We start from the raw sequence: 21,293 nt of genomic DNA, 5'->3' as shown, positions 1-21,293 counted from the left end.
TCTCGCCGGCCCCACGCTAGGCCCCAGACTTCTCTAATCAGAACCCCTCCAAGACCCCTCCATTTCAGCAGCCTACCCCACTTTCATTCAGGCTAACTAGATCCCTGAAACTATTTTCTCCTCTTGGGTGTGGTCCCCCCCAGGTTGGCCATACAGGCCCTGGCCTCACCTCCAAGGTCAGTCAGAAACTCCAGGGCCTCTTAGCTCTGGGTGTCCCTCATGGTGGGCCCCTGGCCCTTTTGACCATCCTGGTCCTGGCCCCAGCACCAACCAGTCAGGGATACTCTCTCTATCTGGTCTGAGTCTCTAGCTCCACTCTCTCACCTGGGGTCTGCCCTCTGGGTGACCCCAGGTGAGAGACTGACCCACCTGATTGTGGGGGCTGCGGGTGACATCAGGTGAGAGAGTAGCAGGTGACCCACCCGACTGTGGGGGCTGGGGTTAAGGCGCCCCGACACACCTTTCACCAGGTTGGTAACTGGCCTGGCATTTCCTGGGGGCTCCCGTGCCACTGAGAGACCCACCAGGCCACCCACTCCCGGCAGGGTGCAGTTTTAGGTCATGCCCATGACCAGGAGCCTCCTAGCCATCCCCTACAACTCCTCCCTTATCTCCAGATTGATACATGAAGCCTCACAGCCAGGCACGCATTGCCCTTAAGGCGGGACGCATATTGAAACCCCATTCTGGACTAGGGACAGGACACCAATACCGTCCACTAGGGAACTGGCAGCCTCCACATTATATATTTAACCATCAAAGTCGTGGCGGGCGAGATTCTGAGGGTGCTACGTCACCCTAACGTGACGGTAGGGGGCGCTAGGGGGCTCACGGCCGCCCCTAGCCCCCGCTCCCTCACAGGGGCCATGGGAAATCATCGTGTAAAACTCAATAGTGCAATTTGCTCCTTACTGGTTAGGCTGAGAGTGCCAATCTTCCCTAGCTGGCTCCATGCTCTGGGTATAGGGAGGCTGGGAAATACTGCAGTCCTAGGTGCTGCTTTCTTAGCATGTGGCCAGGGCATAGGTAGTCTCTGATCCTCTCCATTGCTTCCCACTGCGCTTGCTCACCAAAAGAGCCGGGCTTCACACTACACCCAGACCCAACACAAGTGGGTACAGGACAGGTCTTACTCCTCCTTCCTGAGTGCAGTTAAAGAAAGGTACAGTGTAGCACGCTGGTCTCAAGAAGGTAGATTACTTGTGGAATAGGGTACAATACACTGCCTGAATAAAGGTATCACAATGGGGCTTCCTAAGCAGTAAGGAATTGCTCTGTGCTGGTATCTGCTGCTGGATATTAGGTTTTCAAAAGAAAATGATGTCACCAAATACATGAAAACAAAGAAAGACCCCATTCTTCAAGCAGCTGGTAAATCCTCCAACTGATGTCTGAAGTCTTTCCATAGTTGGGGCCTGATCCAACTCCAGTTAAAGTCAAGGGATAAATTCCTGTCATCTGTAATTAGAGTTGTGTTGGGCTCCCATGGACTTTCCACAAAAACAGGCGGCTAAAAGTCAACTAATGCCCATCTGCCTTGCTAGTGCAGCTCTCCACAATCTTTGCAAACCATGGCAAAGCTAAGCAGTGAACATTTCAGGACGCGACACTCGTGAAAACAAGAGTCCACGAGAGGCATTCGGCAGAAGGGTCTCTGACCACACCTGTGACCTGACTGCCCAGGCAACACCAGATTTCTTCAGGACAGTTGAGTTATGCTAGATACTTTACATACTTTGTCCTTATATTTTTTTTTCTTTTTGATATTGACCTTGTTGGTTTAACTCACAGTAAATTTGGGTGTGAGCTTTGACTTACCCTGAGTGACCCTGTCTTGTCATTCCTCCCACCCCATCCCATCCAGCTCAAGCTCCAGTAGGACCTGGAAACCCTATTGAAGCTTCAGCAGCATCATTCATTCTAAGAAAGGCTGCAAAAGTAGGGACAAGGAGGATGAGGACGGTGTGATGGCAAGGGAGGAAGCCAGGACAATGGGAAAGAAAACAAAGGGTCCCAGATCTAGAAGCTACAGGATGTACACTGTCCTTCAGTGGGTACCACCCAGAGGTTGCAAGTTCGAGGCCACAGCAGAAGCGCTCTGGGCGTGGTCCTGTCCGATTCCAACAAATCTGCAAATTCTGCTAAAAACCTTGTGACGAGGACACGAAAAAGGAAAGAACTGGGTACAAGATGGATGCCACTGGTATATGAAATGTCACCTGTCAGTGCTCATGAATGACAGGATCTGAGAATGAGAGATGCATGTGCAGGTGATGAGGGACCTCAGGGAGGGATCTGGAGCCATAATAACGGAGAGGAGAGAGGAGGCAACCTGGACACTTCAGGGCCCTGCTGAAGATACCCCAAGACAAGGAAGGTGACATAGGAGAACACATGACCTTGACGATGAGGCAGAGGAAGGGACCAGCTCATGGATAAGACACAGTTGAGGAAAGGGTCAGGTGCACTGGAGAAAAAACGCAGGAACAGAAAATAGGGTGGCCAGGATGAGGAGAGGAGCAGACTGCCTTGTAAGGAGACAGAAAGAGGCAACAGAGGGAGGCAGACACTGGGGATTAAGGGCAATGAAAACAATATACAATGGATTGAGGAAAAAAGAGGATGGAACAATCTGTGGACATAAGGAAGAATGGAAAAGAGAGGATGAGCCATTCATAAAAAACATCAGGAAGAAGCAGATCTATTGGACTGGGGACGCTTCATTAAGAAGCACCAACAGGGATGTCTCCAAAGGAGACATAGGAAAAGGGAATGCTCCTGTCTGCCAAGAGCAAGGATATGATTTGTAGAGCAGAGGCTGAAACAAATCCTGAAGGGATGAGGACAGAATCTGCTGATCTTCTTTCATGTTGGGAGCAATGGCACTGCCCGATTCCTACTGGAATGGGAAGAGGGCACTGAGCTAGGGAAAAAACACTGCTAAAAAGAGCTGGAGACTAGTTTTCAGAATTGCTGGGACTTGGGCACTTAAAATTCTGCTCAGATCCCACTTTTTGCATCCAACTCTTAAGATAGTAGCAGAAACACTAGTTCATATTCTTAACCTACATGATCTGAGTGTGCTGGGCAGAGTTTGCCTTCCTATGCAAGTAATCATCTGTCCGGAATGGATGCAATGTCTGACGAGTCTTTCCGGAACACAAAACGATGAAGGTAGACTACTTCTCTAATTTCCCTCGTCCAGACCCTCAGCTGATGCAAATTTGCATATCACCCTTGTCTTCAGCTCCTGGTCTGCCCTTCTGTTTGCATCTAATCTGTATACCTCCATCTGATTTGCAAATCTAAATTTTGGCATCAGCACAGCACCTTAGTACTCCATTAATAAGAGTGAATCAAGAACCTGCTTCTTTAAAAAAACAAAACAAACCTAACATTTCACTTAATATCTTCTGCAAGGTTTTCCTGAAAGAGAAGGTGAGTGAGGATGATAAAAAAAAAAAAAGAACTGTGTTTGCAAGAGATGGTCTGCAGGTATCTACATGACGAGGGAAAATTAGATAACGGAGGGCTCTTCAGGCTAGTTCAGAAAGATATAACAAGGTCTAATGACTACAAGATGAAGCTAACTAAAGTCAGACTACCAAAAGAGTGCCAATTTTTAGCAGTGAGCATAGTAAAGCATAGCAGCAACTTACTACAGATGGTTGTGGCTTTCCTAACATTGAATATTTTAAAATTAAGGCTGGGTGTTTTGGTTCAAGAAATCATAGAAGTAGGGTTGGAAGGGACCTTATAGATCTTCAAGTCTGACCCCCTGCCAGGGCAGGAGAAAAAAAACTGGGCTCAAATGATCCCAACTAGGTAGGCATCAAGCCTCCTCTTAAAGACCCCCAGGGTAGGAGCCAGCACCACTTCCCTTGGAAGTTGGTTCCAGATCCTAGCTGCCCTAACTGTGAAGCAGTTCTTACGGATGTCTAATCTAAACCTACTCTCCAATAACTTGTGGCCGTTATTCCTTGTTATGGACTCCAGGAACATTGTTTGAGCTGCGCTCTTCAGGAGGTCAAACTAGACGATCAAAATGATCCCTTCTGGCTCTATAAATAATATAAAAATCTATGAATCTAGAAGTTTAAAGCCCAGATCTAGCCATTACAGAACTTTTTTTTGCAAAAATCTTGCAGGTCTAATAAAAGATATCATCTCTACTATGAGCACTGATTGCCTAGATGCAGCAACACACTTAAGTGTGTTAACAGGACTATTCAAATGCATAAAGCAATGCACATGCTTAATGACCTGGCTGCATTACGATGGGAGAGAAAAGTATTATTAACTGACAGTTAAAAAAATGAACTCGAATCTGAGTTGCTCAGTCCCTTAGCTTGGTCAACGAGTGTGTGTGGCTTGGTCAAGGAGAATACGCAGACATGTGATTTCTCTGCTGTCCCCTACTTACCAAGAGGCTGAACCCACCCTGTGCGCTAGCTCTTCCTCTGACAAATCCTGCTGAAAATTTCTGGAGGATAAGCCCTCTTCTGAAGGTCAAGCTTCCTGGTGGCCTTGTGTGCCAAGACAACTCATCACCATTGTGTTTAATGACATGCTTAATTGCTTTGGACTGTAGGCTCAAAGGGAACTTTTGTAAAACTATCATTATTGAATCTCCTTACCGTAGGACAAAGGGTCTATGCTGCTTTACCAAAGGAGTGCAATCAATGGTCAATTTAGCCTGTTACATTTACTTATGAAAACAAGTCTTGCTTGCCAACGCCTGGGTGCAGAGAGTTTGCTCAATGAAAAGGAAACTGTGCTTTTCATCCAGATAGGAATATTTTTCTTTTCCCCGCCCATCCAAATTCTTTTGCCTTAGTAACAGCTATTGTGACACGGGGAAAGGCCCACAAGCCAGCTCCCTGGGACCTTTATCAAGCAGCTTAACGGCAAAAGCCATTTCTCTCTCACTGTTGCTTTTAATAAAGGAAAAACCTTGCAACTCGGTCAGTGCCGTAATTCAGTTTCCAACTTTAAGTAAGATAATCCAACTCCATTGCAGCAAAGCAAAGGGAGAAGGTGCTGTTTTTGCTGCTTTAGTAACGTGTGCCTAAGGCAAGCTTCATTTACCTTGGGTTTTTTTTCCAGCATTTAAAAATTATTTGTGGAGGACTTAAAGCTGTTCTGCGCTCACAGGTTCAAGGACTTTCATCGGCATTTCCCCTTGAAGATTTTGCACAGCTAATGGCATATGTCCTGGCTTACACTAGTACTAAAGTCTGAATCTAGTAAAGGAGATAAGCTCCTCAGTTGGCTGCTGCACTGCCTAATTTGGAGACGCCTGATTTCCAGAGCAGAATTGTGCATACTTAGGTGTCCAAGGCCCCCCCCGCCCCAAAATGCATTGAGAGTTGGGTGCCTGCATGCTGAGCAAGCAGCTGCCTAAAGGCAGTCCAGTTGGGTTCATATCCATATTCCGCCTAAACCTATGCAGTCACTTGGCCAAAAAGCACTTATTTTGCCTGTGGAGATTTTCTCAAGAAAGCCGGTAACTTTTCCATTGTGGTAACGGGGCTGGAGTGTTGCTGTAGCTGTGATGGCCCAGGAAATACGTTAGAAGCCAGGTTTGTTTGGCGATCTCTTTTATTGGACTAACTGTACAGTTGGGAGAGATGAACAGTGGAGGACTCACCGCCCATCTCTTGCCTAGTGGTTAGGCCACTTACCCAGAAAAGGAGAAAATTGAATTTTAGGCCCCATTCAGCATGCAGATAAGAGATTTGCAAAAACGTTCTGTGCAGAATTTGCAGCAGGTTTGCTGTTGTTACAGTACAGCGTGGGCGGGGAACTTTGCTCCTCCTATCTTAATAATCTTTGTGTGGCACTAGTTGCTCACTTTGTTGTGTCCCCAATTGCAATTCACTTACAGAGCACACAGAATTAACCCTAAAGGCCCCTATGAGTCCAGGGCTCTACATTAGCTGTTCCTCTACAGAAAAGAGAGATCTGGGAATCATTGTGGACATGTGGCTAAAACCATCAGCTCCGTGCTCACCAGCCATCAAAAAGGCAAACAAAGTGTTAGGGATTATTATGAAGGGAATTGTCAGCCAAACAGAAAGTGTCATTATAACCCTATATAAATCCATGGTGTGTCCACACCTTGAATACTGTGCCTGGTTTTGGTCCCCACGCCTCAAAAAGGATATAGGCGAACTAGAGCAGGTCCACAGAAGGGTAACAAGGATGACTGGTGGTATGGAGGGGCTTCAGAGACTAAAGAGGCCAGGCCTACTTCAGTTTAGAAAACAGAGGCTTGTGGGGGCATGATACGGGCTTATAAAGAGTCAAGAGAAAGTCCATAGAAATTTATTATTTACTGTCTTTCACAGTATAAGAACTAGGGGTCACAAAATTAAACTAGTAAGTAGTGAGTTTAAAACTAACCAAGAGGCCGTTCTTTTTTTACATCGCGTGCCGTTAAAGCGTGGAACTCATTGCCACCAGATGTTGTGGAAGCTGAAAGTTGAGCTAGATTCATAGTTATTAGGGTTGGAAGGGACCTCAATGGATCATCGAGTCTGACCCCCGCCCCAGGCAGGAAAGTGTGCTGGGGTCAGATGACCCCAGTCAGGTGCTTGTCTGGTCTCCTCTTAAAGACCCCCAAGGTCTTATAGACCCCCAAGAGTCAAAAATAGACTGGACCCATTCTTGGAGGGAAGGTACATTAGTAACTATTGAGCACAGGAGATCAGGATACAGCTTCTGAATCAGGACTTCCTAGACCTTACGTGCAGGAGGCTGCAAGGAAGAGAGGAACAGTGGAGAAAAACCCCGGTCAGACCCAATTCTCTCTCCCTTTCAGCATTTTGTCTCTGCCGCTGTGTGACAGGAGCCTGGGCAAGATGGACCTATGGTCTGAGCCAGTCAATGGCAATTCCTACGTTCTTATCTTCTCTCCTGATCCATCTCTGAAAGGGCTAAATTAAGAGCTTGGCAGCAAATTCCTCATCCACAGAAGAGTTGCAGGGCAGACAGTTACTGCGAGAGCTTTTCAGACATGATTTCCCTCTATCGTAGCTTAGGCATGACCCCAAGGGACCTTGGAGAGGGGAGAGGTTAGTTCAGTCTCCATGGCTCATTGAGTTCTTGGCTTCTCTACATTGCCAGCTATTTGTGGCACCAGGCTCTGGTCAACTATTTATTACTGTCTACATATCATATTAAATGCTCAGGCTCCTTTACAATGAATTCCCCACTCTGTACAGTATAGGTCCAAAGGCACGAACTCAGCAAGAGCAAATATAGTGCTATTTGATCACTATAGGTGCAGCATAACATGGTATAACAATGTCATGGTGGAGTCAGTGGGTCTCAGGGCGCATTTGGAGAGAGGCTGCTTGGAAAATTGCGATTGGGAGTCTGTTTAGAGCTTGCAGGACTGCGTGGGAGAAGGTACTGAGCTCTGGAGTGGGCCGTGGGGCCAGAGAGAGAAAAATCAAGATGGGGAGCTTTTGTAGGCGGAAGGTGAAAAGAGTGTTTTGTGATGCTTTAAGTGTCTTCTGTGGAGTTGGCCACCAAATGAGTTTCCTGTACATAGGAACATGGGATACAGGATTGGAAGGGCTGTGCAAGGCCACTGAATTCAGCCTCTGCCGTGACAGGTAATCACATTACACAAAGCCATTCATCAATTTACCATGCTCTGGCTTAAAACTGGTTAGGTTTTTTTTGCCCCGCTACTCCCACTGGAAGCCTCTTTCAGAACTGTACATCTGTGATAATTAGAAACCCACTTCTGATTTCCATTTTTCTTCCTGAAGTTACTCCCGGTTAGTTCATACCCATTGCTTTTTGTGCCCAAATCATCCTTGAGGCAAACAGCTCTTCTCCCTAGTGCTGACTGAGTTTGCAAAGTGGAAATTATCTCAAACTCTCCTGAACATTTTCGACTTCTTTTCCTACCTCTATCATCACACAAGGCGGTACCACCCTCGCCCATCATTTAAAACGATATTTATGCTATGATCTTTTCATTCATGTTAGGCCTGTCCATGTTAATTATTTGGTTATTTCCCAGTTAAGGAAGGCAAAAAGAAGGAAAATTTCATATGAAAGCAATACATGGGAGCTGCTACTTACGAAGCTGACAGAGCAGTGGTCCATGTGATCGCTCTCAAAGAGGATGACGTCTTTGATGAAGACCGCAATGGCTCTCATTATGAAGGACATGAAGAGGTGCATGTGAATATAATTTCGAGTACAGTGCAGTTTTCTACAGAAAGGGAATAGCATGAAATAACATTTTTGAGCATCAGGGCTTCTCAATACACCATTCTTTTGACTGAAATTATATAATGTTTCTTTGACCAAGAGATAGCTCCTCAATTAACAACTGGAAACACTTGAGGCAGATTTTAATCTGGTGGAAATCAATGCGAGCTCCATTGAAGCCATTTTATACCTATTACGGAGGTGACCCCCAATCTGTCTGTTTAGTGGAGGTGGAAAACAAAAGCAACATGCAAATATGTCAAATGTTGGATCAGTAGCAAATTTTCCATTGGCAATTCCAATGGTACATGAGCTTCATGAGTATATGACCTTTTCCAGGACGAGGCTCTGATTCCTGCAGAATTACTGCCACCATTTTCTGCAAGGAAACCCCATTTTTGGAACACTGTTGGCCCAAATTAATAAATGCTTGCATATTTTATTATAGCAGCATGACTCATACTTCTATGCAAAAGCCATGACTTATTAACCAAAAAGCAAGGGGAATACTAGGCTTATACCATCTCTTCCTCAGCATAGCATACTTTGGAGACATATTTGTATTAAGGAAATTAGATTTTCAAACCAATTTTTCTAGTAACTGTAAATGACAGGCCTCATGCCCTGGAAATAGCTATGTTATAGCCATGGCAACTATAAAAGAGCTCATTCTTTGTTTCTTCATTCCTTCTCTTATGGCAGGGATGGACAAAGAAAGGAAGGAAGAAAAGTGGGTCACCGTTTTTGGTGTGCCTAGCCACAGCATATGACAGAGGAGACTCAGAGCTGCTCCAAAATACTCTGTTTCCTCCAGTCTCCTGCAACACTTACATTTGTGATTTGATTGTGACAGACCCTAGAATTGGACAACCTACTATAAGGTATAACCCCGCATTTGTAGGCAGGTATGGATTAGAGAAGTTAGCAACTCGTGCCCATCTCCAGGTGGTCTAGTTCTCTGCTATCCTCTTCAGACCTCAGCAACAGCTGCAAATAAAAGTCTGTTCAACACCATCACTGTAACGTTGTGTGGTTATTATGTGTTCTGAGGTTAAAGGTGGCCAGGAGCTGGAGGATGGCTCTGCTTCTTTCCAAGGCATACTCTGAGCGACCGAGCCATGTAGACCGCTTGGCTGGTGTTGCAAACCCCCATGCAAATGTCACCATTCAAATGCCATGGGACTGAGACACCTCAAAAGGTGTGTCCTTCTTTGAGAAACATCATGTCCTCTGCTGGTGTCATCTATCTTGCCCTTGAAAGGCATCCTGGGGGACCCCAAAGACATTCCACTCTTAATGCATAACCAAGGATCTGCTGATTTCCCCAGAGTTGAAGAGCCAGTTCCCCTCCCTTGTCCTGTCCTTTTCCCTCTCTTATTTGAGTCCCTTTCCCTCCACACCCCAGGTCTTACCTGAAGAGGCACAAAATGATCATAGCAGCCGTGAGAGCGATGAGTGATAAACTATGTCCGATGGTGTAACCCGTCCTGACCGTGTCGTAGAACGCCGTTTGCTAACATGAAGGAAAGAGGCAAAAGTTAGACTTTGGGGAAGACATTCAGTGATTCCTCCTTGATGACAACTTCTGCAGGGCCACTGGCTAATTGCTACCTCATCAGGATAAAAGCAACCTCTGGTATAAAATGACATGAACCATATGCCATTGAAGTGAATGGAAAATAATTCCATTGACTCCAGCAGCCTTGGGATCTGCTCCTATTTACGTAGTGGTCTGATAAGGGAAAGTCTCTTACCCAATAATGTGCTTTGGTCACTCGCAGAGGTGATTACATTGGTATCATCTTGGACAAGGCAGGTGATTTATATCTAGGAGCATGAGGCATTAGCATCTGAATGCCATTTGAAAACTGTTTGTGATGGTCTCATTTCAGCCATGCAAGCTGGAAATATTACTGCTCAGAAAATGGTTTGTTTTTTTCTTGGACAAGACAGATTTTTTTGGTTAAAAAATGGACATATTTTGGCTGTCCCAGCACACTGTGGAAGTCTCTGGTCATAGGGCATGATGTGAGAGACATAGTTTAATTGAGAATTGTGGTCCACAGATAATCAGGAGCACCAGGCTACCGACTACTACTCCCCTTTTGGCATGGCGGCAACATGGATTTCAGTAGATTTTGGCTTTCATCTAAAACACAAATTTGGGTTGTTTGCACATGCCTTTTATCAACAAACAAAAATTTGAAAAAATTCCCATGGAAAGCAGAGACATTTTGCAGGCAGTCCCCCAAACTTTCTGTGGGAAAAAATGTTGATGCAATTCTTTTGCCCTGTCTAAATTCAGATGCCTTCCCTTTAATAACAGTGCATGGAACAGTGATTCTCAAGTGGGGTGATGTAGCATCCTCGATCCCTTGAGATCCTTTCAAGGGTGCTGGGAGTGGGGGTGCCATTCAATAGTAGTACTGTTAGACATGTGAACATGCTTCACAAGATAACCCCAGAGAGTTCAAATAGGAATCCATTGTGTTAAAAAACATTATGACCTGTTGCGGTCTTTTCAAGTTCTTTGAAATGGAAGAATTGTTCCAGTATTTTTCTCTAGTGAAAAGCAGTAGCTTAACTGAAGGGGTTGATCCAGGAAAATGGTCTCAGACACTGACTCTTAGGGAGGGGGGTCAGAAAAAACAGCCACACCGGCAGCACCAGCTACTGGAAGTTGCTGCTGTCCCTATGCATCGCTGCTGGCTTGGACACCTGGCTGCACCTCTTCCAGTCAAAAAACAAGTAAAGATTAAGAGCTGGCGTTTTCTGGGGAGTGCCTTGAGCCTAAAAAGGTTGAGAGCTACTGCACACGCATTACTCATATCATTTTTAAGGGATCTGAAAAGGATGAGGATTTTTTACAAAACCAACAGAAGAGAGATCCGTGCGTCCAGTGCTCACATTACTGACGGGATGACGACCTCAGCAGGGGCTGGACTAGATGACCGCATGAGGTCCCTTACAGCCCTATGTTGCTATGAGAGGATAGAAACAAAGGTGGAAGAGCTGTGAGAGGATAAAGATGAGGCAGATTCTCCCTCCCTCCATTCCCTGGGAATAGGGAAAAGAAATGGAAAGATCGAAGGGGCAGATGCCGTCATAGGAGTGAAAGTGGTCGCTTTGAGAAGCATCACTTCTAGAAACGTCCCAGACTAGATGCATCACTTCATCAATCCTCACAGCAGCCCCACTGAGGGGAGTGGGCATAGGTATTGCAATTTTAGAGATGGGGAATCAAGGAAATGAGCTTATGTGACCTACCCAAGACCATAGAAGGAACTGGGGACTTGGGCCCAGAAGTATTTAGGTGCCTAACTCCTACTGATTTCAATCCTTGGCACTTCTCTGGCCCTCAAACTAAAGGAGAAGAGCAGTATATTCTATTAATGAAAACTGGGAAGATGCACATCAGGTCTTCTGGCTTCTGGTAAGCTCTGTCTTTGAACTGTCCCATGATTTTAAGCAACTTGCTTGATCTTTTTCTCCCATGACTTGCAAGCACCGCTGCTGATGTCATGGGCATGTTGTGGCTCTCCTCCCTGTTAGGCCAAGGCACATTCTGAGTTGACACCATAGATTTCAGTGGAGCCACTTCCACATTTACCCCACTGTAATGGAGAGCTGAATACAGCAGCTAACGTTTGCTCAGGGGTCTGAGGACACTGGATGACCTCAGTGATACAACAAAATGCCACTGGTGTTTTCTTTCTGATCGCAACTGCTTTTCCAAACTGCCCTCAGGAACTGTAACAACTCTGCAGACCATCAGACTCCTGCTTTTCTTTACACTGCAAGACCAATTTAACACACACATGCTGTATTGCCCGTTTACACGCATGCATACGAATGCACAGGTGTGCCCAGCTAGACAGGAGCCTGCCTTGCCATGGACAACCACAGTATTGGGAGTTTGCATCGAGGCATCTGGAAATGTGCATGTGATATTTCCTGCATTTCCAAGTGCAAAACTCCTTGAAAATCAGACCATAGATCACAGTAAGATCACGGGGTTCATAAGGGCGTCACTCCTATTGCTCAGGAAGAGCCTTTTGCAAACACTTATCCATATTTCATACTTTTCTTGTTGTTTCCAAGTGGTACTCAGCAGACATTAAAAATGCATGGGACGTTTCAAGCATGGATGACTATCAACCTCACTTCAGGTCTTCTGTTCAGCCTCTTTCTCCATTTTCCCCCCCAAAACCCTCTCCCCTCCTCAGGCTATTCAACACATCTCTTCTATTCAGCTTGTCATTTCCAGGACCATACAGTAGGTTACTGCCTAAGCCATATCTTGCCCAGACGCAAACAGCATCCCCAAACTCCATGAGTCAAAAGAAAATAATTAAGAGAGAATTAAAAGAGCACAATATGCGGTGTCTTGGTAACAAGGCATTTGTGCAATACTGAGCTCCACTGGGTAGTCCAAGCATGAAGCAGGAATTCCCAAATCCCTTTGCAGGCTGCACACAAATCTGAGTCCTTGGAAAAGGGCCTTCACAGTCCAGAGACACAGCGATGGGTTACAAGGCTTGGAATCCAAGCCTGAAGTTTTGATCTTCAAAACAGGGCATTTGAAGATGTATAGGGGCTGGCTCCAGTCGCTGGCTCCAGTTTTCCCTTCAGTAGGGCACTGGTGTTCTTTGTGCAGCTCTTCTATTACTGTTTTCTTTACTTGTTTGTCATCAAAGCAGCTGAACTCTTCTGAAATTTTCTTAATTGCCTCTGTGATGTGGGAGTACTGGGGACCCGCTAGGACTATGGACTGGTGAATGCGAGTATCTTCCAATGTCCAGACTCTTTTATTGCAAAGCCTCTTGGGCCTGGCATTCACTTATGCTGAGCAAGCAGGGAAGTAGGGAAAGACTTGCATGCAGTGCGCATCTAAAAGCAAGGATCCAACCATGTCTCATGTTTTGCTAGTACACTTCAGCAACTGAGATTCTGAAACCTAAGGTATTTTGCTACAATCTTCCACTGATTTCAATGGGAGCTTTGTACCTCAATCTCTTAATCGACCTTAAAAACCTCAATCCAGGTTATCTGGTTGGGCTGATATAGAGTAGAGGGTTTTAAGTGAAAGATTTGGGCCAAGTGCTGCACATGCAAATCTACGATGCCTTGTGTGGCCGCTTTCATAGCTCATGCAAAGAGTAATATGCAGAACCGATGGGCTATATTAAAAAAGGCATGCAAGGATTGCAATGCTTAATGATCAGGTGCCCCGTTACTCTCTGGAATTCACAGCCCTGAGTTAGGAGTCTCAGCTATGAACCCTCTTCTGGAGCTGGGTGCCTATGCCATGCTAGCCATTTTTCAAGAAACATCAGAGAAAGGGAGGAGACCCCCCATTACAGCACGTAAGCCAGTGTTTATTCCATATGCACAAACGTGGCCTAATTTGCAGAGGCGTTGCATATCCTCAGCTCCCAGTGGAATCAATGAGATGTTGGAGGTGCACACATCCCCTGCCAGGATGGGCTCTTTGGTGTCAGTGCTGACCAGGAGAAATGCTAGATCTCTGCTGCCATGTGTTCTGGGTCAGTAGAAAAGTCATCTTTCCTGCCAACCTTGACGGCTGGGACATGAATGGGAAAAATGGGTCTGTGGGGGTGGGAAATCAGAGAGTCTTTTCCACGCCACCATGCTGAGTTCTGCGTGTCAGGGCTGTACAGACCTCATCCCCTGGAGTGCTGTTGGCATCATACCCACAGGCGGCTGCATATGCTGCAGGGTACAGATCTGCCCAACCCTTGTCTGTACAGTTCCTGGATACATTGCCTAGAAGGGAAAAGAGGAAGAGGATTAATAAAAAAGACACATGCTTAACATGAGCACTTTCTGACCCATTTCAGCTCCTACACTCTGCAACACATGAAGACAGATCTCCAGCACCTTGCTGAATTATGACTTAGTACTCGTATCATCACAGCGCCATTAGACCAGGCTCCCTTGGATATGTCTACTAGACCTTCTCAGTACTATGCCACAAGGAGGCATGCCCTGTGCATGCTACCTCTTGAAGTAGTGTGGCTGCCTGAGTGGAGTGCCAGGTTTGTGTGCCATTAAGTTCTCCCTGTCTTGGCCATTACGACAGATGCACTGCATCCACACGAGCGTGGATGTTTGTTTCTGCAGGGACAAGATGCAGCAGCACATCTTCTGCCGCTGCTACTTGTCCTCAGGGAATGCCATACACCATGGCAGGTTACCCAGGTGGGGTTGGGGAAGCTGGGGCAAGCACTGGACTGGCATCAGCAGCCTTATCTGGGTTGCTGAGGGCCTCCAAGGACTGCAGCTGTGGTGATCCTGCTGCTTGGAGCCTGGCCTGCAGCTGGAGTGTGGCTCTGGCTGGCCTGGCTCCAGTTTTGGGAGGCACGTGCTGCCCATGCTTGCGCCGCCCCATTTTTTGTTTTTTGCACAGGCGTTTTTTGGGTTTTTTGCTACCTTGCAGCACGGAGAACACATAAACGTGCAGTGTGATGCCACATAGTGCACGGCCGTGCTCACCTGGACACGGCCACACAGGGTGGTGGCACATGCAGAGCTGGGGTGAGGCACTACACTGTGGTGTTCCCTGGACCAGTGTAGACATGCTCATTGTGAGGGACACTGTCTAGACACCATATGAAATGGCAACATGTGCAGGATTGCTGAGGACTGAACATAGATAGCCCATAAGGAAGTCAGGCCCCTACCTACAAGACAAGCCCTTCTGTTTTACTGGTCTGATATGCAACTAAAATCAATAGGAATCTTACTTGAATGAGGACAAAGTGCCTCCAACTACAGATACTGGGGAAAAACATTCATATGGTTTGAATGCTTCAATACATTTATTTTAGTAGAATATTCTTGGACAGGGATAATGTAGTCATTGACTTAGATGACTTTTGAAGCTAAAGAAACAGGTTCAGATAACATAACTTCCCTTTCCAAGTTGCATTCAAACCTTGACGTTTTAAAACACCCACTTAGGTCACCCCTGACTTTAATGTCCCAGCTTGGATGGGAAGCAGAAATGCTTAGCCTTTCTCAAGAAAAGATGCTCCCAGGACATGTCCTACTGCATTTGTATTCCTTGCTTCTGTGCACTACATGCAGCAATACCCAGATACCAAGCTCAGACTTTGAGAGCAAAGCGATTTAGTTATTTTGAATGATCTTCTGCATTTGGGGGAGTTTAACAGAACTATGCCTGTTCCTCAACCACAGGTCTTGGCTTACAAAGCGCACAGTGTCCTCATCTGCAATTAGGATTTCAGGGCTGGTCATTACATCCCACAAGGTGCTCGCTACCTACATCCCTAATGAAAAGAGCTGTGCAAATTATCTGTTGCCAGTAACAGGAGTTGCAAACTTGGGATTCCCGCCCCCACCCCCATCTGCAGGCGTATTCACTTCCTATTACACATAAGTTTGTAGTTATAATCTGTATTACAGTAGCCCTTAGAAACCCCTTCAAGAGGGCCTGTTTGCTAGGTGCCGTACAGACACAGAATAAAAGATGGGCCTCACCTAGAGGAGCTCCCAGTCTACTTAGGGAGGCACACAAATAGATATAGATGACAACACATACTCATTTGTACAAACAAGTCCTCCCTTGTCCCCACCATCCACTTTCATTGTGAACTCTGGCCCTGCCCTTCCCGTGGAACAATTTCAGGTGATGGTTTGCAAACTGGTTGCATCCACTGCTCTCAGATCTCTCTGTGCAACTTCAATCCCTTATAACTGCCCACAGTCTCTAACTGGACAAACGGTGTAATCTATCATGTTGAACAAACACCAGATAGCTACCGAGGCATTTATGATTCCCCAGATAAAGAACCAAATCTGTGAAGCTACGGGGATTTGTAAACGTTGCCACGGACGCCCCGAGACTGATGAGATTTGTCACCCGCAGCAAAGTAACACATTCTTCCAAATAAGAACAAACTGATTATGTGGCAATGAGGGAATGCTCAGCTGTCCTTTTTTCAGTATTTTCTACATCTTTGCTATTGCAAACTATTTGATCTTTGATCTGGTCCTAAACAAAAGGGCAAGCTGTCTCTCACAGGAAGTCTGCAGGGGCCTATTTGTTGCCTTAACAGGAATCGAACTGCGTTCAAGAGTGCAACGGCCAGTCACCTTTAGAAAACACGACATTTCCTTATACTTTTTCCTACCTGAAAATCTGACTGCAACTGAAACCCTGGTGCCTTAGCACAGCTGAGTGCCTGCCTGCTCACTGCAGCTGCTTTTCTTGCCCCACCACCTGAGTCTCTGTTGCTGTAGGTCAAGCCTATCTGCAGGTTTATTATTCCTGTTTCTTTTTACAAGGGTTCAAACCACACGCACACATCGTTTCATTAGATAAAAGCACCCATGAATGGTCTAGCTACTGTAATATCAACTGAGATCATTTACAGCTCTAAGTTACGTGCAAATTTTAGTGCTTCCTGATATCAGTCGATCCTATCATCTGACCTACTTTGACTTGTGTTTCCTGTGAAAGGCTCGCTCCTCCACTTGGGGCAGATTTTGGCTGCTTGATTCTTGGCTTGTCATCTTAGCTGGATCAATTAACACATTTTTTTTTCAGTCTTAAGTTTCCTTGGTTCCTTTCCCAGTGTGCCTAAATTTCGAATTTGCCTCCTAGCCAGCACTTCCCACCCAAAGATCTTAGAGCACTTTAACACGGAGATGTTATTTCTTCTACAGCAGACTATAATATCATAGAAAGCCTGGACTTGGGAGGGCACATCTAATCCAGCCCTGTGCTCCAGGCAGGATCCTCCCTTTCTAAACAATCCTATGCAAGTGCTCGTCTAACCTATTCTTAAAAGTTCAGGAACAACCCTCATGCACAAATATAACAATCCTCACGCACCAATTCTGTTGCTGAAGCTGAGGCAGAGGACCGGGAAGTGATAACCCCCAGCACAATCCAAGCAGACGAGATGTCTGGTTGCCATTATGATGGAATTAATATATTGGCAGTTATTGCAAAAACTAAAAACACCGAATGAGTCAAACAAGAAATGCATCAGCTGCATTCAGCTCTTTTCTTCTTGCACAGTGACCTCGTAGCACACTGCAGTGGCCTGTGGGCCCACTCTGGGTTCAATTTTCCTTTAGCTTTCCCTGTCTGCAAGCAGGCAGGAAATGAAAATACAGCAGTTTTACTCCAGGGGAGTTTCTAAAAGGCAGCTCTTAGAATCAGGAGGGAGGTGAAGTTGTAAAACAGGTTTATTTTTATCATTTTGTTCCAGCTCTGTGAGCAGGGATGATTGATTTTATTGTGATGAGTAGTGAAAGGAATAAAGTGATCTTAAAACAAAAAAAGATGCAGTGAGGAGTTGACTCTAGAAACGAAGACTCTGGGTCACACATCCATCCCTGGGAGCTGGGATGCCCAAGGCAAAACAATTCTCTCTTGCTTTTATGGGACCTCACTTTCTGAGAAGGTCTCTCTGCTTCTTTTTGTCTTTCACACATTTCTGGAATTTTTAAAGACAAACCGGGGGCACGATCTTGCACGATCTCCCATAGGCTGAAACTGCATTTTCCCCAATGAGAACTCAGGGCATGCAGGAAATGAAAAGATACATGAGACCTAGCTCTTTCTCCCCTTTCATACCTTTCTGGTTTTCCTGCTCATCATCAGGACAGCCAAAGAGCTTTCAAAATGAAAAACCAGAGCACAAATGGGAGAATGAATCATGCCTATGAAGCATATATGTATATGAGAGGTCTGTATATGAATGATGTATATGAGGTGGAATAGCTCCAACAAGAGACTGAGAGAGCCCTACTTTAGGGTGAGGGAAGTGGTAGAGAAGAGTGACATTCATGACTCTGGTTCTGCCAAAGATTAAATTTTTTGTTGGGGAAGGAAAACCCCCATCATTTTGAAGCTGTAGTACAAATAACATGTTTATGTCACTGGTACTGAGATGAGAGAGAGTTAATTACATAAGTATCTGCATTACATAATAATAATCATCTTTTATAACAGTTGCTTACGGTGACACATTTGCAAGTAGCATTGCTAGCTGTTGACTATACGTTTCTTGAAAGTAGCCCAACGTAGCCCTCACTTGGACTTGTGGTTTCTTGCTTCATGCTGCTCAGCTGACTCAATCATCGATCCTCTGGATCATGGTGTATGCAGAAGAGATCTATGACCATCACACCATGACCTTTGTTGCATACATCTAGGCAAGAGCATGGAGGAGTGAAGGCTGCCCAAGACCTGATGATGAAGGAAGCTGGCTGCTGGTAAAGTGGTTGAAATCTCGAAGCACAATAGAAAAAGACAGGACTGTCAACAGCAGCGCAACCTCCCCGTTGCTGATTTCTAATGTGACCTATAAGATGACCACATTTGGAATTGGATGAAGAGTGACAGTATCTACATAACATGCCTCATCTGTTCTGTAGTTGAAGAATTTGGGCTGCTGTAGCTCTTCTGACCTACACGCTAGCATTCAATGCAATGACATTTTAAAATAAAAAATAAATATTAGCAAAAACGTGTTCACCCGTCAGCTAGAATAAACAAATATCCCCTCACAAACTCTTAAACTATGTCTGTTCCGATTCGATTCGAATCTCTCCAGACCTAACATAGCTTCTAAAGAATTGGGGTCACATTTAGCTTCTCCTGAACAATTAAAAAAACAACTGTTCTGAGCTGAATCTTTCTTGAGATATAACATGACTTCTAAAGAATTTATTAGCAGTGTTTTTCCTGCTCTGAATAAGAAAACTAGGTAAGGCCAGCCACTTGACTGGTGGAATTTAATTAAGTTTCACTGGAAAACCAGGAGCGTTATACTGATAGAAAGAGATATTTCTCAGTAGAAAGGCATCTTTAACCATCTCTGTGAGGCCAAACTATAGTGGGAAGCAATGACAGAAGAGAAAAATCAGATTGATAAAAGTGGGGTTGATCTGAATAATGGCTTCTTTCTAAAGGGCCACTCAAAGTTAATCTGAATGAATTTTTAAAGGATGACAGTATGCTGAACCCCGCGGCAACTGAGACCAACTCATGTGCCGTTACAGAAACATGCCTTTGATCAGTAATACCACTGAAAAATACAGTATAACAAAAAGACACTGCACATTAAACCACTACGTTAACAAGGTTATTATACCATCAATGGAAATTTGTTGAATTTAATTCAATATGGACAGTGGTGGTGAAGAAACTTTAAAGTAGTCACTGATCATTCTCTGTTTAAAGACAGATCCCATGACAATATGCGGCAATGTCGTGGTTGACTGGACAGCAGCTGCTCAGCGTTCTACTATAAATTAGTTAAATTGAATTAAACTGCTTTGTGGACCCTCTTATTGAGAGTTAAAGTGGCTGCAATTCAATTTAAAATGCTTCATGTCAGAAGTCAATTAAGTTAAATCAAATAAAGACGACATTAATTTTAAGCAAGGGTGTCTCTATAAGAGGTTTAATTAATTCACTTTAATTTTAAACTTTTAATTAATTCACATGAACTTTCCTTCATGTTGTCATGCAGACAAACCCTAAGAGATTGGCTGGTAAGTACTGACAACATTACTTCAAAATTACTGACAACTTTACTTCCAAATTAGCCAAGGGTTAATCCAAAGCCTGTTGTAGTCCAGGAGATGCTCTCAGTTAACTTCAGTGTACATTTGATCAGATCTTTAGCAATCAATCCTAAAATACAGAAATTCCTTGACTAGTAACCTGAACCTCTTGATGGGTTCTTCAAACTTAGTCTGGAGTGCCCATGAAAGAGAGGGGAACAGGTCCTGCCTGGATCGTGGAGTAGGATGGGCAAGTAGTTACGGTGTTGTGCTGCAACTCTATAGAGGCATTACTTTGAGTCTTGCTCTGAAAACCTCTACTTAGCGCAGCTAACATGGGGAGTCAACGGTCGCTGGATGTGATGCTAGCCTCCTCATACCCTTATGTGCTATTGGCTACAGCTGGTGGGTCTTAATCATGCTCAGCTGAGGGTAGACCTATGGACTTTTCTTTTGGGTTACACTGACTCTGCTAACTGCTGGAGAGCATGAGGACAGAAGCAAATGATTTGTTAATGTCTGAGCAATGCAAGTAAAAAAACCCAAAAGCTGGTAGTGAGAAGCACAATGCAAGAGGGCAGCAATATAATACCACCATAAAAAGGAGATTAATCTTATTAGGCCTTAGCAAGGGAAGGGCATGTTTGAGTGGAATAGAGGCGAGGGTTCCCATAAAATTAATGCATTGGCAAGCAAAGTTGGCTTTGTATATAGTGAGTTACAAGTAACTGACTGTGGAGCTGGGATGCATTTTTCCTGTGGGCCTTCACGCTGCCTTCTGCGTTGTATGTATTTGAATGCAAAGAGCCTGGCTAGGGCACTGAGTGCTTTGAGAGCTGAGTGGAGATCTTTCCAAAAGCCCTTGTTCCAAAGCTCCATGAGGACCTGTGAAAAAGAAGCAAGGACTTTGGGAGTGATTACATCTTATAGGCTATAACTGCTCAGGGGACTGACCCAAATTCAGCAGGCAAAGCCCATTAAGCCTGTTGACTAGGAGGGTGGCAGAAAGGCTCTGGGGGACTTCAGAGGTGCAGGGATAAAGGAGATAGGGTGCTACAAGAAAAAAGGTCATTATGAGAAGTAAGCAGAACTATAGGAATTGAAAGGGCAGATACAGCTGGAGACTGAAGACTTACAGTGTCTATGTTCCCATACCCTGTGAGCAGAATACAATCTGGTTCCAACTGTGTTGGCACAGAGGAAACTGATAAAGAAAACCAGGAAGGGAAGCACCATCAAGGGATGTCCAGTGTGCAGCCTGAAACCAAGTTTGAAACAAATATAGAGGAGGGACGAATAATAGAAAAGTAGGGCTGGAAGGGACCTCCAGAAGTCACCTTCCACCAAGGGAGGAATAGGCTGCAATTGGACCCAGACAGGTTACAGGGGGGGCAGATTAGAATAGGATGACATTCAACACCAACAAGTGCAAGGTGCTGCACCTGGGGAGGAAGAACCAGCGCCATACCTACAGGCTGGGGAACTCCCTTCTC

At 45.1% G+C, this 21,293-nt stretch overlaps 1 protein-coding gene across 1 annotated transcript in view; it reads right to left on the bottom strand.

Moving 5' to 3' along the window:
- The window catches only part of LOC109314775 (vasoactive intestinal polypeptide receptor-like), a 54,406-nt gene that overhangs the window by 31,117 nt on the left and 1,996 nt on the right, over positions 1-21,293 (bottom strand). Inside the window, exons 2-4 of the mRNA XM_019542501.1 lie at positions 13,916-14,019; positions 9,645-9,745; positions 8,101-8,233 (exon numbers count right to left, since the gene is read on the bottom strand). Coding sequence (XP_019398046.1) covers positions 8,101-8,233; positions 9,645-9,745; positions 13,916-14,019 — 338 coding nt within the window. The remainder of the gene's footprint in view (positions 1-8,100; positions 8,234-9,644; positions 9,746-13,915; positions 14,020-21,293) is intronic.

The sequence above is a fragment of the Crocodylus porosus genome, unplaced genomic scaffold (assembly GCF_001723895.1).
Source record: "Crocodylus porosus isolate Cpor-Errol unplaced genomic scaffold, CroPor_comp1, whole genome shotgun sequence".
Lineage (NCBI taxonomy): Eukaryota > Metazoa > Chordata > Crocodylia > Crocodylidae > Crocodylus > Crocodylus porosus.
This window is presented reverse-complemented; position numbering and strand designations above follow the sequence as displayed.